This window comes from Dioscorea cayenensis, chromosome 16 (genome assembly GCF_009730915.1).
Source record: "Dioscorea cayenensis subsp. rotundata cultivar TDr96_F1 chromosome 16, TDr96_F1_v2_PseudoChromosome.rev07_lg8_w22 25.fasta, whole genome shotgun sequence".
Lineage (NCBI taxonomy): Eukaryota > Viridiplantae > Streptophyta > Magnoliopsida > Dioscoreales > Dioscoreaceae > Dioscorea > Dioscorea cayenensis.
This window is the reverse complement of record NC_052486.1, coordinates 2,539,275-2,557,069: the sequence shown is the minus strand read 5'-3', so window position 1 is coordinate 2,557,069 and position 17,795 is coordinate 2,539,275. Positions and strand designations below refer to the sequence as shown.

The 17,795-nt window shown below is 33.8% G+C and overlaps 3 protein-coding genes across 5 annotated transcripts; 1 reads left to right on the top strand and 2 right to left on the bottom strand.

The window, feature by feature from the left end:
* The first annotated feature begins 2,538 nt into the window (after positions 1 to 2,538).
* Positions 2,539 to 7,370, top strand: LOC120279047 (ubiquinol oxidase 4, chloroplastic/chromoplastic-like). 2 transcript variants are annotated; one of them, XM_039285891.1, is made up of 9 exons: positions 2,539 to 2,874; positions 3,952 to 4,144; positions 4,308 to 4,401; positions 4,555 to 4,670; positions 5,257 to 5,365; positions 5,716 to 5,784; positions 6,401 to 6,472; positions 6,552 to 6,599; positions 6,906 to 7,370. In XM_039285891.1, the coding sequence occupies exons 1-9, from the start codon at positions 2,723 to 2,725 to the stop codon at positions 7,133 to 7,135; spliced, it is 1,083 nt and encodes a 360-aa protein (XP_039141825.1). In that variant the 5' UTR covers positions 2,539 to 2,722; the 3' UTR covers positions 7,136 to 7,370. The 2 variants fall into 2 exon arrangements, with proteins under 2 accessions (XP_039141825.1, XP_039141826.1); XM_039285892.1 differs by having other exon boundaries at positions 2,541 to 2,874; positions 6,902 to 7,056.
* A 2,156-nt stretch (positions 7,371 to 9,526) lies between these two features.
* LOC120279503 lies at positions 9,527 to 10,409 on the bottom strand. The gene is made up of 2 exons (XM_039286436.1): positions 10,288 to 10,409; positions 9,527 to 10,199 (listed from the first exon to the last, which is right to left on the bottom strand). Exon 2 carries the CDS (start codon positions 10,177 to 10,179, stop codon positions 9,637 to 9,639), a length of 543 nt encoding a protein of 180 aa, XP_039142370.1. The 5' UTR covers positions 10,180 to 10,199; positions 10,288 to 10,409; the 3' UTR covers positions 9,527 to 9,636.
* Positions 10,410 to 12,278: 1,869 nt separating this feature from the next.
* LOC120279136 (zinc finger CCCH domain-containing protein ZFN-like) lies at positions 12,279 to 17,009 on the bottom strand. 2 transcript variants are annotated; one of them, XR_005541836.1, is made up of 8 exons: positions 16,768 to 17,009; positions 16,519 to 16,688; positions 16,352 to 16,405; positions 15,319 to 15,435; positions 14,873 to 15,187; positions 14,617 to 14,687; positions 12,948 to 13,196; positions 12,713 to 12,854 (listed from the first exon to the last, which is right to left on the bottom strand). XR_005541836.1 is itself a non-coding variant. In XM_039286003.1 (7 exons), the coding sequence occupies exons 1-7, from the start codon at positions 16,808 to 16,810 to the stop codon at positions 12,531 to 12,533; spliced, it is 1,272 nt and encodes a 423-aa protein (XP_039141937.1). In that variant the 5' UTR covers positions 16,811 to 17,009; the 3' UTR covers positions 12,279 to 12,530. The 2 variants fall into 2 exon arrangements, 1 of the variants encoding a protein (XP_039141937.1); XM_039286003.1 differs by lacking the exon at positions 14,617 to 14,687 and having other exon boundaries at positions 12,279 to 12,854.
* Between the last annotated feature and the right edge of the window lie 786 nt (positions 17,010 to 17,795).

Below are 17,795 nucleotides of genomic sequence, written 5' to 3'. Positions count from 1 at the left end.
CCCATTTTCTTAAGCAATTTTTGGAAAGAACTATTTCAACAGCTAGGAACATCATTACACTATAGTAGCGCCTATCATCCCCAATCTGATGGTCAAACAAGAGTAGTAAATCTAACCCTCAAATGCAATCTACGCTGCTTTATGTCATATCATTCTCGGAATTGGACCCGCTACATACACCTTGCCCAATAAATGGTATAATTCTACCCCACACACTGCCACTGGCATCCCACACTACCAAGCTTTGGTTTGGCCAACCTCCCATCACCATACCACACTACCAAAAAGGGACCTCTCATAATGCCTCCATTGACAATACACTACACACCCACCACCAAATCTTGGACATATCAAAAGTACCCTCATCAAACCAAGCAGCATATGAAACACAACTAAGACAAGCATAAGCAAGACAAAGAATATAAACCAGGGGATTTAGTACATGTCAAGCTGCAAACTTACCAACAGTTGACTGCCCATCCCCGAACCTCAAACAAGCTCTCCCAACGTTATTTCGGGCCATTCACAATTCTTCGTCGCATAGGCACAGTGGCTTATCAGCTAGATCTACCATAATCGTCCCGAATCTACTTGGTTTTTTCACATCTCAAAACTCCAAGAATGTAAAGGAACATCATCCAACAATGAGACAAATTAAGCTGCCTCCAGAGACACTTAATACTCACCTCCCTTGCATGCTCAAGAACCTTTTACAAGTGAGAAGTGTTATGTGATCTGGGAAACTAAAGAAGGAAGCCTTGATCAAATGGTCTAGTTTTGGTAGCCACTTATCCATATTTTTTTCCCCACACTGAAAACATGTGCAAACCATGCTATCTCTTCCTGAAACTTCTAACAATGGCCATGCTAGACTCCAGTCTTTAGGACAAGACTTTGTTTGCGGATGGGAGTATTGGTATGGCCAGTGGGTCGGATGAGGAAAAAGAAGCGCAATGCAGCTTGAAGAAGCCTAATTGGACTAAAGATTATGTTATATAAAACCTGTTTTACTTAATTCTATAGATTTTTAATTTGCTTTTGAACTGGTCAATGATGTCTAACATAAACATCAGGGACTAGCAACCTCCTCAATGTTAGTGGGAAGTTGCTAGTTTACACGTTCTCAGAATCAAAGCTTTATATTTATTTTCAGTTGTTGCTTTTCATGAAGGATTATTATTATTATTATTATTATTATTATTATTATTATTATTATTGGATAGGGAATAAATTTTTTTTATTGGAGATTTCAAAGCTGTAAATTTATGTTGTACATATTTTATTTTTAATTTTTGATTTTAATTATAAATGACATGCATGACACGCCAGGTTTGTTTCAAGTGTAGGAGGAATTTAATTCGTTGCTCTATAGAGCAGGTGTATACATATTTCCATGATAAGATATGGCATGCATTGATGACACATTATGTATGTTTCAAATGTACTTAAATGAAATTATTGTTATTTAAACTACAAAGAAGTTGTTGAACGAATAATAATAATAATAATAATAATAATAATAATGTTTTCAAAAGTAATTAGCATATAAAAAATTTAAAAAATAATAACTTAAAAAAAATTAAATAATAATAATTTTTAATGGCTTCAAAAACCACGAAGATTTAATAATAATAATAACAATAATAATAACATATTTTTTTCAAAAATAAATACAATTAAAAAAAATATATAATTTTTTAAAAGATATAACTTAAAAATGATTTTAAAAAAAATATTATTTTTGTGATTTTTAAAAAGAGATGAGTGTGCTAATATCTCAATATTTCTAAAAAGTCAATTACTCACCTAATTAATAACATAGCTTGATATGATGTTTTTAAACCCATGTTGATAAATAAATTTCACATGAACTTATTTTGATAATTTTAAAAAAATTATATTAGAAAAAAAAACCGAGTTTAATTCTTCAAAAAATAATCCACAATGCCGTGTAACTATCACGGAACTAAAACGTGGCTCATTTTTAACTATGAGTTTATAAATTTATTTTTTATTTATTACATGATATTAGTAATTACCTTAAAAGATTGTTATGTTTTGTTTTAAAAATTATTAAATTGAAACAATTCAACGGTTAAAAATAAGTCACATCTTGGTTCTGTTGTAATTACTCCTCTCTTTTTTTATCATGGTCAAATCCATGTTCTCTTTTATTTGTCATTTTTTAACATCAAGAAGCATTGATTATTTTTTTTTAAAAATTACTCTTAACATTTTATTCAACTCTATTGTTGGAATTAAGTATGAGAGAGAAATTTGAAGATATAAATAAAGAGTAATTTTAAAAAAAGATAACTAATTTTTTATAAAATTTTGTAATATAATTAATTTTTTCGGTACGTGAGATTTGGTTAATCACAACATAACAGATAAAAAGTTCGGAAAGAGTATTACGGAACCGGGTCTGTGATCATTTCTAATTCTTAAGACGTCAAGAACTTCCTGAGTGGCCACGTGTTTTGTAATAACGCATTTAAAACCCATTCACCACAGAAATGAAAGTTCCATGCGTCTACTAATTGTTTATGCGCACTCAGACATTTCGTCGAACACCTCGCGAGCATTCACAAATCAAGCACCATCTCCATGTCCATGTCCATGTCCATGTCATTTAGATTATGCCTTCAAAAGAAGCCAATTTGATTTCCTCTCTTTCTCTCAATGTCTAAGTAGAATTGGAAGGGAGGTAGTGTTTGTAGCCATGGCGCCGGCGGCAACCTTTGCTACCTCTTTATTGGCTCTCTCTGTGGCCAAACGGAAGGTTTGCAATCCAAAAAGAGTCTCGTCTTCCAGATCGAGCTTTTTCCTTTCTGGTTCCATCTCTTTGGAGCCTCAAAGTTTGTTGCTTTCCAGGTGAGCTGTGTGGAGAGTTTTTGTTGATTAGTGTTTTTTGCAATACATCATCTGATTTTTTTAAAAATTAGGGTTTTGGTTTTCCTTTTGTTGTTTGGTGATTTCGTCTGATTTGGTTGTTTATGGATGAACACTGACTTAGCCCTGATTTGGAATTAGTGTAATTTCGAAAGAACAATTAGTGAAGTGAAAGCTTAAGTTTTTATTTGGTTTTGAGTTTTTTAGAAATTAAAAATAAAAATAAAAATTGGTTGTGCTAAGGTTTTAGTCTGCATTGTAGTGTAACTAGTGTTCGGTGGACAATAGCTTAAGCAGAAATTTAGGATTTGGAGTAATTGCTAAAGAACAATTAGCCAAATGAGAGGTTGAGTTTTTATTTGGATTTTTAGTTTTAAAAATTTGTGTTGTCTTATGCCCTTTAGTATGCATTTTAGTTTTAAGTGATTTTATCTAATTTGTTAGCTTATGTATGAAGAATAGCTGAGCTGTAAATTGGATTTGGAGTAATATGTAAAGAACAAGTAGCTAAGTGAAAGCTGAACCTTTAATTGAGATTCTGACAGTTTTGAGGAATTTATTGAATTCCATACCAGTGCCACCTTCTATCTAGTTGCTTTGTTGACGTGCTTCGTGGTGTTTTTTCCTCCTCTATTTTTTTTTTTTGTTGGAGTCCATTGATTACACATTCAATTCCCCTTTTAATTTTAAGTTCTTTAATTTCTCTATAATGTATTGTTTGTCCTGAGTTTTTATATTGCATTGTACTCATACAATGATTTCTTCTAAATTGTTAATTTAAGGGTGAATAAGAACCAAATCTTAAATTGGATTAGGAAAAACATCCCAAGAACAAGCAACTAAATGAAAACTTAAGTTTTGATTGAGTTTCCAATGGTTTTCAAGGGATCTATTTAAGTCCAAAGCAATGTTTGAATCTGTTGTAATTCAAATATTTGCTTTTTTTATTCTTCAATGATGAAAATTGATATTTGAATTTGGCATTAACATTGTTATTGTAACTTTTCTGTTTGATATTTATTCTCTCTTCTCACATTTTTGCTTTTATGGTTTATATAGGAAGCCATTGCGAGTAAAGGCCACAACCTTGCAAGAGGAAGATGAAAAGGTGGTTGTGGAAGATTCTTTTCCTGCAAAGACCTCTTCTATTGATCAGGAAGAAGCAATTGATTCTGGTGTATCAACAAGCACACCAGGCAGGGTGGATAGTTGGATTATTAAGTTTGAACAGATGTTAAATATTGCTTTAACTGTATGTTCTTGAATAACAATTCATCCATAATTTATTTTATAAACTCATCTGTATTCATTGCTTGATAATGTTTTTTAGAACTCCTGAAGTTTGAAGACTTTTCAAGCTTCTAGTAGATTTTCCATTTATTGCTAATCAATATTCATGAGTAATATCCTTGCAGGAGTCAGTGATCAAAATACTGGATGCATTCTACCATGATCGGCATTACGCGAGATTTTTTGTGTTGGAAACAATAGCTAGAGTACCCTACTTTTGTGAGTAATTTTATCTCTACATGCATATAAGATGTTCATATCTTTGGTTTTGTTATAAAATAAACTTATTGATACAGTATTATCTTCAGGATTCCGTTAGATTGAATGATAAAAGTTTCCATTTTATGTTTACCTGTATTTGTTGTCTTGAAGCCTTCATATCTGTTCTGCACATGTATGAGAGTTTTGGTTGGTGGAGAAGAGCTGATTATCTAAAAGTGCATTTTGCTGAGAGTTGGAACGAGTTGCATCATCTTCTAATCATGGAGGTATATTTTTATCTGCTTTAAATGCAATGTAGAAATTTTTAGTGTAGAAGGCCAGTTGTCATTTAGTAAGTTGTTTCTTATAATGTATAGGATGTGTTCCTTGCCCTCACCACCTCTGAATCTAGATTCCAGATGGCTTGAAATCTATCATCTTTTCCTCTCTGTCTTTAGCTTCAGTGACTGTCATTTGTTATTTCTGAAGTTTCTTGATCCTTTTGGTCAAAGGATCTGTATATAAAATTTAAAATGCTTGAGTCTGAGAAATTGACATGCGCAAAAGAGCTGCATCTATTTTTATTTTTTAAAGGAGGACCTGTAGGATCTGTTTAACAAATCAGTACTTTGTAACATTCATTATCCATTTACCGGTTTATCTTTCTCATGCGTCTCTCAACCATGCTGTGGTTAATCTCTGTTTCCTGAAGGTAGAAGGATAACAATTTCTATTAATTATAATTCCAAGGATTCCAACCCACTTAAAATCTTTTCTCTTTAAATTAATAATGTCTTCAGGTATATCTTCATTTTAAGTTACTGAATGTTGAGCTTGAGTCTCAATTTTTGCTTTTCCTGCTCTTCTTTACAGGAACTTGGGGGAAATTCTTTTTGGTTGGATCGCTTCCTTGCACAGCTTATTGCTGTTTTTTACTATTTCATGACAGTCTTCATGTATATGCTGAGCCCAAGAATGGCCTGTGAGTGATTTGATAGTCCTGATATTTCTTTGGCCATCTACTCCTCTCCATAAAATTTCTATTTTCTACTTCGTTGGATGTGATAATTAAGTTTGTTCCTAATAGTTAGGGATGCAAATGACCACTGACCTAAAAGATGTGGTTCATGCTGGAGTCAAGGAAATGTAGGAGTATTTGTGCTTTTTAACATCTTTGTAGTAATTCATTTCTTGCAAATTTTCATCTCAGTTGCACCATCATTAAAAATAAAAACAAACATTCTTATTCAATGCAGTTGAGTGGCAGATGCATGTTTCATAAGACCAGATGTTTACTTTGTTACTCAATGTTGTTGGTTGGTTTATCTGCAGATCATTTTTCTGAATGTGTAGAGAGACATGCATACTCAACTTACGACAAGTTTTTAAAACTGAAGGAAGGTGAGTGTTATTATTTGTTGATCTAATGCTTACCAGTTCATTCCTTCAGTATTTTTTATGTTATAGATGGAATTTTATCCCAAATTCATATGCTTCACCTATTTTTATAGAATTAACTACTCAAAATTTGAATTGCTTTATATTCTTGGGTCACGTTGTTGGAAAATAACACTTCTGAAAAAAGAAGATGCATCAAATTACCCACGTAAAATTATAATATGTGAGATTACCATTACAAATAACCCTCACGTGCTGCTTTTGTGCAAGTTGATACCATCATAGTACAATAGACAGGATTTATCTACTTCTTTTATCCTTTGTGCAAGAAATATCTGTTCGTTGTAATGGTATAATTATTGGTAACATTTCTTCATTTATTGCTGTATTTTATGATTTAGTTATATTATAAGATTCCATTTATTGTTGTGTAAAACATGGGTAAAGGCTGTTCATGCGCTTTCTTGTGCCAAACAATGGCTTGAATTAGATCAAATTTATCATGTTGCTAGCGATTAAATTTCATCTTCTGAAATCTAAAATTTAAAGGTGCTTTCGAAGTACTCTTTTCAGATTTATAATGAAGTCTTGTTCAATATCCTTTGTTTGGTCGGTGCAGAAGAGTTGAAAAAATTGCCCGCTCCGGAGGCTGCTATCAAGTACTACATGAGTGAAGATTTGTATCTTTTTGGTACGCCTCTTAACTGCGACGCAAGTGCTCAGTTTGACTTTTTCTCATTTTCAGTATTGATATTTATGTATATTTCCAGATGAATTTCAAACAGCAAGAGTACCATGCACTCGGAGGCCAAAAATAGGTACATAGTCCTATTACATCCTTGCTTTGTTCGAATGCCAACTTCTTGTTTGCTTTTGTCGTCATTTTAATCCAAGTGGCTACCTTCCAAGTCTCTTATAAAATGAAACTATTGTTCCTTCATCAAACCAACTGCAACTTCTTGTCCATTAGTACAATGCTAGCTCATAGTGGTTGTGTTTCACTTGAGCTCTTTCAAATAAGACCTGAAAAAATATATATGTATATATATATATATATATCTTCTCTATTGCCATTTGACATTTTGTGTTATTTCATGTCACATTTTTATTTTTGTGCAAGCTAGAAAATTTGTATGATGTGTTTGTCAACATCCGGGATGACGAAGCAGAGCATTGCAAAACAATGAAGGCCTGCCAAACACACGGAAACCTCCGCTCACCTCACTCGAACATGAACATGAACATAAACACAAACTCTGTTGAGGACGAACCGGAGTCGGGATGTTCAGCTCCCGAAGCTGATTGTGAAGGTATAATAGACTGTGTGAAGAAATCACTGACCCCTCACAATTGAAAACTACTACTGACATGTGTAAGCAGTTGTATACAAACAATGTTCAGTTTGAAAGTCATAGGATTGTTATTCTTTTTCTTTTTTTTTTCAAGAAAATAATCACAGAATGAAAAAGATGTGTCACTGAGGTCCAAATGTAAGGACTAATAGCAATCAAAGCAACAACAACTTGGTGTATTATTCACTGTACATATGTATAATTATATGTATATATACACACACACCTACATGAACAAGTACTTGATGACATTTTCTTATTGAGTTGTTGGGATGAGGTGGTATTGTAGTACAGTTGTCACCGGCAGTTGGAGTTGGGTGCATGGCGCTGTGGCATACGGATAAAAGAAACAAACCGTAATATGCCAACTCAAATGGAGTGGTTAGTGGCTTGTTTATATCTATCAAAGACATATAAACTATATATATATATATATTAAAATATTTTACTATATGATCTCAATATATTTGAAATCTTGAGCGTTAAGCGTTATGGATTTTACTTTTTTTGGTTGTTGTTTTGTTTTTTTTTTATTCTTAGTGTATTGTATTTGTTTTTTTTTAATAAATCAGTAGTTTATCTATTTTATTTAAAATATATATGTATATATATTAAAATTCTCAAAATTTGTAGTTACTCAATAATTCATTCCGTGTAGAATTCTGTATAGAATTGGGTAATATTTTATTTATTTATTTTGTTAGAGAAATAAATCATTTAATAACATAATGATAGCCATGCAGTTAATTAAGATATTTATAATAATAATAATAATAACCCTTTCTTGGTATATCGACCTGTTACTTTTGGTGAGGAAGGGAATGTGACCCATTTGGAGACGTTTGTTTCCTTTTGTACAAAATAACATATATATATATATATATAGAGCAGGTCAAAATCAAATTTAATTTTTTAAAAAATAATATATAATTTGCTTTCATTTTCTCTCTGTTCTCACTTGAAAAATAGTGGCAGGGAAAAGAAATTTTTCTTTTTTTTAAAAAATAATATTAATAATTTGTCTGATATGTTATATTCCAATCTTTAAATAATTTATGAGGAAAAAAAAAAACTCAACCATTTAACCTCAGATTGGAGATGATCAATTTAATTTGTTTAATTTTTTAAAACATGGACACACTCACACCATAAACACAAGCAAAAATAAATTTGCATTCTCAACAATAATTACTCACAAAAAAATATTTTTAGTCTTTTTGTCCTTGTTAGGCTTAAGGTCAGGAACTCTGGAAAACTTTAGCAACATTAAGAAGCAGGGCCCAGTAGTCCAATCATGCACTACAATAGGCCAAAACTATAAATTACACAAAGACCAGTTCATTCCACTCAAAATAAATAAATAAATAAACAAGAGCAGTTGCAAGGTTGTAAACCATTTTTTTTTTTTTAATAATTATCCAACCATAACCAAGAATAAGTCCCTGACTTGATCTCTCCCAATCTTTATAAACAAACCAGAAATACACCACATTTGCACTGGTGCCCTTTACAAACTCTCTTAGCTAATTAATTAATTCAATTTAATATGTAAACAAGGGATATACCAAGTATATTTATGTATACATAATTTTTTGACAAATGACAACAAAGCGCTCCCTCTAGAGATAGTCGAGGGACGTATACGTGAGCAGACTGCCACCGAACAATCTGACTCACCTTTCAATGAAAAGCGAGATTCGAAACCCTACGATTTTTCCCGAAAACAAAAGCTTTTACATAAAAAAATCACGCTGACATTGACATAATTTATCGAGACCAAATAAAACATTCATTTATATATCACCGATTTTTACCCATAAACACTAAATTAGTTTTGACCAAAATATTGAAAATTCTCGGACTATATGTTTTTTTATTTATAAAAAAATTTAAACTCAAAACCAACCATTTATTTAAGCGATCTAAAACTCTACTGTTTGGTCTCGATAATTATATGCATGTGTATATATGAATTAAATTTAAATTCAAATGAAAAATATTCATATTAAAATAAGTATATTTTCCATAATTTCCAACAACTTATTAAGCTAAAAAATTGAAAATTTACTATTTTTTCAAGAAATATATTCTCCTAAACTTTATTTAGAAATTACAAAACTTATTTCGAGGTCTATCAAACCCATAAATAATTATTTAAATTTTATAATATTTTTAAAAAAACCCTCCATTTTTTAATTGCATTCATATACCTGTATAATAATTAAATAACATTTAGAAATTTCAAACCTTTTAAGCGCTAAACTATTAAAAATATATATTATAAACCCCCCGCGAAGCAGCCTCTTCAATTTAAAATCCAAAAACCCAAAAACAAATTATAAAAACCAAGTAAATTTGCAAGCAAGCCCTTCACAAACTGAAAAATCACAACAAAAATTAAAAGTCCAGAGATAAACCCATTCCTTCATCCATCCCACACCATCAAAAACTCTAAAAAAAAATTAATAAAAAAAAGGGGAGAAAAAAAAAACCTGGAAATTCTCTAGAAAATATCAAGGATCTCAGCAATGGCGCGGTTGCAGAGAGGACACAACCCTCGATTCAGCCACAAATCTCGGCAACAAACCCTACAAAACGTATGCCCACAAGGTATGAACGCCGCCCCCTTCCGCCGCCCTAAGCACACACAGCACGCCTCATCCACCACCACCTCCTCCTCCTCCTCCTCCTTCTCCCCCTCCTCTAACAACCTCATCAACGAAACCCTCATCGGCGTGCTCACCCCCTCCTCCTCCTCTTCTCCCCACTCCCCTCTAAACTGTCTCTCCGCCGCCAACGCCGCCGCCAGATTCATCTCCTCCGCCGGCACCCGATCCTCCACTTCCACGATCGCTTCTTCACCTCTGACCTCGTTTTCTCTCTCGATCACCATCCGATCGGCCTCCGATCGTAACCCCCATGCCCCAGAACAACACCCCATCACACCCTTCAACCCTAATCTCTCCTTCAAGCTCCTCCACTTGCAGCTCCCTCTTCCCATTCTTCTCTCCGTCTCTATCTCTTCAATTACTCCTCGGTTTTCCATTCCCCATGAATTTACACTCTCTGGATAGCAAAACCAAGGATCAAGAGCTTCAATTCCGATTGAAATTGAAAAGCATTGAGGGATTGAAGTAGGGTTTTAGATCAATACCTGGAATTTGGGATCACTGTTTGGGATTTGAACGAGAACGCGAGGACGGACAGAGAGAAGAAGCGAGGCCGAGTTTGTTCGCGGGGGCCAGTGAGGATCTGCGGATTAAATATAAATATTTTTTTTGCATTTACACCCCCATCAAACACCATAATTATATAGTTTCATTTATTGTAAATTTTTTTTTATTATTTTTTATTTTTTTATTTTTACAAATAAATGATAAACACCATGATTTAAAAAAAATTATACATATATACAGACCAGACCTATAACCTCACCCGTGGAATCAATCCCTCACCAACTATGAAACTTCATCAGGGAGCCTAGTGTCAATTGACCTAAAGACCGTTGATATTTATTAGATTTATTAAATATATTATTTTTAAAAAATATAAAGTTATACAGATACTTTCACAAAACTATTTTTTTTTATATATATATATATATATATAGCATGACCCTTAAGTATAGGTTCTGCACTAAAACAATAAATTATTTTTTATAAAAATATAGTTTTTGTAATTTTTTTAAATATTTTGAAATATTTATTCTTTTGAAAATTAATTTGATGTATGAATATAATTATACCATAAAATATATTTATAATGTATAATATATAATTTATATTGTTAAATCTAAAATATTTAATATTACTACATTATAATATAAGAAATATTTTGCACCAATAACAAATTTGAGGGTTTATATAGTGTAAACTTTATTAATAAACTTTGATCAACATTATATATAACTTTACTAAAGTATATGTTTAAATTTCTTTTAATAAAAATAGACAAGCTACAACACTCAACCATATGGTTTTGTGAGAAAAAAAAATTTTCAGATTATTTTTTTCCCCCAATAATATATATAGAGAGAATACATCAACTTTGAACATTGAGTTGGGGAAAAAATAATGATAAAAAGAGACAAAAAAATGAATATATAAAATGTCAAAAGCTTGTACTGAGTTCCGAAACAGATAGTTCGATGCTAATAAACATAATAATACTATTCATATATATAATGCATCATATATATATATATATATATATAAATAAACCTACTATTAATAGTATAGTATTTTATAAAATTATAGGTGGCTTTGTGAGAAATGGGTGGGGCCTGCGGCATTAGAATTATTAAAGATGGCGCCGCGGTGCCGGAGTGCACTACAAAGTCAAATCTGTGTGGGAGACCGCTGCCACGTGGACAATATCGATGCATGAAAAAATTGTTGGATGCGTCCAAACATGAACTGTTTTAACAGGTCGGATCTTTATTTTGAGATCCGATATGGATCCGATAACGTTTTGTTTTCATTGAACTAATTTCATAAATAAAAAAATAAAAAACTCAACCATGTCTCTAAAACAAGAACTTACGCTCAATTTCATTTTCACCAAAAAAAAAACTCATTAATTACCATTAATGGAGAAGGTTTTTTTGTTCAGTACTAGAACAAATGAAAATGGAAAAAGCATTATTATCATATTGCTTTATTTTTATTCATTTATTAACACCATACCTTTTCTTTTTTTTTTTAATTCTTGGTTATGTATTTATTTATTTGTAGTGTTCCCATTCACAAGGAATAAGAGTCGGCTGCTTTTAACCAATTATAAACAACCAAAATTAAGATGAAGACATACATTGGTATACACATGAGACAAGAACCATAAACAAAATAAGCTACCACTTTCTAGTACTGGAATTTTGGGAATTTTTTTATTTAAATCAATTGATTAATCCTTGAAGGGACCCTGAAAATGTTTCAAAATTTGGCATTTCATGAGCCAATGATCAATGCAACTGAAGATATATATGTCTTGTTTATTGGCTAAAAGTCACAAGAAATAAGAAATTAAAAAGGTGTGATTTGATGCACCAGATCAGACATTCACAATCCACATTCAAACAAGAAGAAAAAAAAAATAAACAAACAAAAGATGATGTTTCAACAATCAAGCATGCATCAGAGTCAAATGCCGGCAAAAGTATCTGTTTCCTCTTGAAATAAATTGGTGCAATTTTGTTCAAGAAAAATAATTTAAAGAAAAGGCTTACATTTTCATCTGCATTTTATTTGACATGTCGACAATTGAGCATCCTGTCATTGCCCGTATTATATCGATCTGCAGAAGGTAAAACGATGGGTGGAGGAGGGAGACAGGAATGACAAAAAAGCAGAAAAATCTTTCCATGAAATCGATCAAAAATTGAGCTTTGCGAGGTATCTATCAATTGCTGTGATCTTGTGGAGGCTCTGAATACGGTTCAGTGTGCGTCGGAGAAGTTTTTGCAGAGTGATCACCATCCACAGATTTATCCACATCCTGAGTTCCGTTACTGGTTCCAGATTGTTGGTCATTAAACCTCGAAGCTCTGGATGGCAGAGTTTCCACTGATGACCATGAAGTTTGTGGATTCCGTTCGGTATTAAACCCGGTCGAATATGCAGGAAGGTTGTAGTTATAGTATCCCATGAAGGGGTGATCGTATTTGCAAGCGGAACCATACTTGCAGCTTCCATATGTATTGTAAAATGTGCAGGCAGCCATACCCTTATAACCAAATAAGATAAAAGCCATCAGATAGTTATAGAATATCAGGAATGTAATAGAGAAAAAATAAATATGACAAGTAGTAGGATTTACTGGTCTAAGAGGGAGCCCATGGGGTCCAACAGTGTAATTTGCTAGTGAGATGTTTCTTTCTTTTGGGTGATTATACTTGCATGACGTCCCGTATTTACAGCTTCCAGTTTTCATGTAATATTGGCATTCAGGTTGATCAGGTCTTTCAGGGAAATATGGTTGGTTGCTTGAACCTGACTGCGAGTGTTGCTTGGAGTTCGACATCTGAAGTCCAAGAACATCAGTAGATGGTGCATGCCCTGCATTGCCCTGGATAATAAATAATAAACTGAGGCTTAGTTAATAACACATGAAAAGAGATTCCAGAACACATAAACTAAGAAGATACTGACAGATGTTTACTACAACAATGGTCTGTATTGAATGTGCAGCAGTGCCATATTTGATGCGTATAATACTTTTAAAGAAAGTATGTTTGCTATGATGCTCATAAAGGGAAAGCATCTGAGCAAAGGTACCCTGATAGCCCATCAATAACACTTCAAAGTGCCATAAGACTTGAAACATCTTCCCAGAGTCATTTCAAATCTCACAGTAATAATTCTAACAAAATAGATACCCTTTACCAATGCATAGAATACATTATTGTGATTTTGTTCAACTAGAAGTTAAATGCCCAAAAGGATTATCCTACATATGGACAGTTTCTAAAATAGCTGCATGTCATTCCAGGATGTGCAGTCATGTCATTATTCAACATTATTGAATGTTCTGTTGGATATCCCAGTATACATAAACAGTAAGTGCATATATGGTGTACTGGTAACACTGCTTAGTGTATGTACAAACTGATAGTTCCAGAGGGGCTCAAGAAATAAATGAAATCATCAATAAAATGAAGTTCAAAACCAATCTATATTAAAAGCATTTTTGATGAATCCTTATTTGTTAAGACTTTCCAAAATCATGTCATCTTTTGTGTGTGCCTTGCATCTATGGATACAATAACAATGGATATGATATCAATAATGCTAAAGGCTCAGCATCTTATGTTTCCTTCAGTTACAGAGATGCTCACCTAACTGCATCAATACTAATCTATAAAAATGTTTGTGCCCACATATTCTGCAATCTCACGTAATGATGGCATTGACCTATGGTTAAAAAGAGTTCATAGGCAACTAGACAGGATAATCAACTGATGGTTGACATTGATAATGCAAATAAAAGGATAGGTCAGCTCTCCCGCAACCCCATATAGAAACAAATATTTAGTCACCTAAACCACAGGTCAGGACATCAAATATGTTCCAAGAGTACCGGTAAAATCAATCAGTTACATTTAATAAAAGCATTACTGTAGTAATTCATAAATCATGGAGAGCTAATCATGATAAAGAGAACCGCAAGATTACACCAAAAAGACAAAATAAGAAGCCCCTGCTAATCAGTTAAAATCCAGGCAGGTAGCCCATTATTCCAAAGATATGATTTAATTGGCACTAGCTTGAAAATTGTAATAACCACTTTGTTGTGGGTTTCTAACATGTTTGTACACATTTAGAACAAATTTCATTTTACCAATTCATCATGCAAATTAATAAATGAGAAGTCAAAGCATTTAATTCAAACTGTAAATGAGGATCTGTTGAAATTCAATATTATATTTAGATATTTATACAAATAAACTAAAATGAAATATAAACCGGAGATGTAACTAAAAGATTACAGCAAAGGATGCGGGCCCTGCAGGATAGCCATTTCTGAGATCATTCTGTATCTCATGGTATAGCAAACCAACTGTTCGAGCAAAGATCAAACATGGTAAGTACTGATTTGGAAAATCAAAGAAATTTAACATCATTAAGCATAGCAAATTAACTAGATTCAATTCAAGAAATCAGATTGATAAAGTTCCAAGGAAAATGAAATAATAATCACATTTTAAAAATTTCCTATTTGAGTCATGAAGATTAATTGCTAACCACATATGTGCTCCAACCATGTTGCAGATGAATAGCGCCTTGGGAAGGTGGAATTGTGACAGGCATGTATGCAGGGAGGCCTTGCATGTTATTAGATACATAAGGTGGCCTTGATAAAGTCCATGCTGAAAGTCCACCTAATAATGGTAGACTTGTTGGAGTTGCCATAGATGATCCTGTGAATCCATAGGAAGAGGATCCAGTTGTAGGATAGATGGCTCCAACAGGAGCCGCAGGTTGGGGATGATGAAATTTGCAAGCCATTCCAAACTTGCAAGACCCAGTTCTCATGTAATATGGACATGATTTTTCATCCTGACAAACACAATATAGTCTTTTATGAGACAATCATATTATCCTTTTCAAACTGAGAGCATTGGATTTACTACGACAAGTAAACAAGATCATGAGATTGAAATTATAGCCAAAACAAGTGGTACAGGCACCTGACGCATTGGAAGGCCATAAATATTCAGCAACACTGGCCGAGAATCATGCTTGTCTCGCGGATGATGATATTTACATGTTGGTCCATATTTGCAAGTACCGGTCTTAAGGAAATACTGCAACAATGGCATGAGAGCAGATCAGAGTTTACTATTCCTGGAAAGCTTCCCGGAGAGAAAAAAAAAAATCATTCTAGATGCACTTAGTATGAAGTGTGTAAAAGATGATTATTTGCATCTCTCAAGTCAATCCATAATTACTATTATATTACCTCAGGTAGCAGCAACCCAGACCTGAAATGGATGATGTTTCAAGTATAAGAATAATAAAAGGTTCAAGTGAAATAAAGCCAATGGAGGCACTCATAAGATGGGTTACCTAGTTTACAACCTGAATGTGTAAGATAAGAAATGGCACATTCAGAAATGGTTGTCCTGGTACAACATGGAATTGGAAGAAGAAGACATTGGAGACTACTCTATGGAGAGAAGGATTTTGATACAGTAGGATGTCAAGGAAAGTACTGACAATTTTATTAATGCTAAAAGCTGCATGAGAAGCAACTCAAATTTTTAACCAGCTAATAATTCCATCTTGGAAGTACAAAATTCAATTCATCACCGCAAATTCATCATGTACAAATCTCATAAATCATTCTACTTTAACTTCTAGAAAATTGTATAACTCCAAAGGTGTTGATGTTGAGACACCACAATAAAGGTCAAAAATTAATTAACTCTACCGTAAACAAGAAAAAGGTCATTCACTCGCCGCTATGGAAAGGAATTGTTTACATTTAATACGATTTTTATTCAAAGTCTCCGGCTTTTCCTTTCTTTGTAAAACTAGTAGTGTGATACACCAAGTAGGCCTTAATTAGCAACACTTTCAATCTCCGGAAAAATTTCTCACCACAATCAAATTAATGAATCTCAAGCTCACATAATTTTTGGAAAAAATGAAACACAAAGACATTCCAAACAAATAAACAAAACAAAATAACCAGGATAGAAGGGGAAAAAAAAGATTTACCTGACAATCAGGCTGACCAGTTCTCTCCGGAAGCTCACCGGTGTACTGAGTTCCCTGTGAAAACCAAGACATCTCATTTACCAACAGTGAGACAACATTAACCAAATGCTATTCATCAAGCTTCCCAAATGCACAACGGATTCCAAAAAACCAACAACGAAGCTCACCAGGCCAATGTGAGTAGGATGATTATACCGGCAATTATTCCCATATCCACAAAGCCCAGTCCTCAGATAATACATGCAATCCGGCTCGCCGGGACGATCAGGGTATGGACTCCCATGCGCATCATCAACACCATCAGGATTCTCCTCCAAATTCAACCTCCTCATCGCCTCTGCACACCAAACCCATCAAATCCAACAAACATCAAACAAATCAAAAACCAAAAACCCGATCCAATCGCGTCCCAGTACCCTCGACGGCGTCAGGCGATGATGACGCTACATTGTCCGGCATCGAATCAGGGCAAAACCAGATCGAAATCGAGGGGAAAAAACCAGCACAAACCTCGATCGGCCCAAGAAATCTCAACGAAAAAAAATTGGGGAAAATTTTTCTTGAGGAAAAAGGAGGGTTCTTGATTTTATTTTTTATTTTTTCTTTTCTCTCCGTTCAAACGAGAAGGAAAAGGGATTGAATAAAGATGGGAAGGGGCGTTGTGGGCTTTCGGGAATTATAATTATAAAAAAACACGAGAAAATGTTATTTTGATAAATTTCAGGGGGGTTTCTGCGAAAAGAAAACGAGGGATGTGCCGCCGTAATCGCGCGCGAAAGCGAGCCAGGGGTGGCGCGAGCGTGACGTCATCAAGAGGGAGTCATGGGCCATGGGCCCCACGGGCTCATGAAGCCCACGCGGTCACCCGATTCGCCCCCTTTAACGCAGTTGTGGGCCCATTTTTGGCGGTGGTGGGAGCCCACGTTTCGGGGGTGGTGTCTTTACGAACAAGGCCCGATTATTCTCATCGACGGTGGATTTGATCCCCGGTGTTCTGCTGGTCTGATCCTGACCGTTGGTTTTGATGATGTTAATCTTCTTTATTTTTTTTTTTTTTTTATTTATTTTATTTTTTGTTAATAAGCCCCTCTGGTTTATTTTATTTATTTATTTATTTATTATGATGGCATTCTCACCGGCGGAGGATTTGGTCACTATGTTTTTCTGGGGTGATCTTGACCGTTTATTTTATAATGGTCTTTTTTTTTTTGCAAATTGCCAAATACATCCTTTGATTTATTTTAATTATTTAATTATAATAACATCCGTGTCAGCGGTGGATTGGTTTTCGATGTTTCGCTGGGTTGATCTTGGCCGTTGGTTTTGATGATGGTGTTTTTTTCTTAGCTGCCCCCGGTGTTTTATTTTATTTATATTTTAAATTTTGGGAATTTTGGTTTTTGCTGTCTCGTGCAAATACCCCCTTGGTTTGGTTGCTATTTAT

Excerpts from the sequence above, each read along its gene's own strand:
- LOC120279503 (XM_039286436.1), bottom strand. The coding sequence starts at position 10,179 with ATGGAAAACCGAGGAGTAATTGAAGAGATAGAGACGGAGAGAAGAATG.
- LOC120279136 (XM_039286003.1), bottom strand. The coding sequence starts at position 16,810 with ATGCCGGACAATGTAGCGTCATCATCGCCTGACGCCGTCGAGG. Across the intron at positions 16,406-16,518 it reads ATCCTACTCACATTGGCCTG|GGAACTCAGTACACCGGTGA; the intron begins GTGAGCTTCGTT and ends TGGTTTTCACAG. Across the intron at positions 15,188-15,318 it reads ATGGCCTTCCAATGCGTCAG|GATGAAAAATCATGTCCATA; the intron begins GTGCCTGTACCA and ends TGTGTTTGTCAG.
- LOC120279047 (XM_039285891.1), top strand. The coding sequence starts at position 2,723 with ATGGCGCCGGCGGCAACCTTTGCTACCTCTTTATTGGCTCTCTCTGTG. Across the intron at positions 2,875-3,951 it reads CAAAGTTTGTTGCTTTCCAG|GAAGCCATTGCGAGTAAAGG; the intron begins GTGAGCTGTGTG and ends TGGTTTATATAG. Across the intron at positions 5,785-6,400 it reads GTTTTTAAAACTGAAGGAAG|AAGAGTTGAAAAAATTGCCC; the intron begins GTGAGTGTTATT and ends TGGTCGGTGCAG.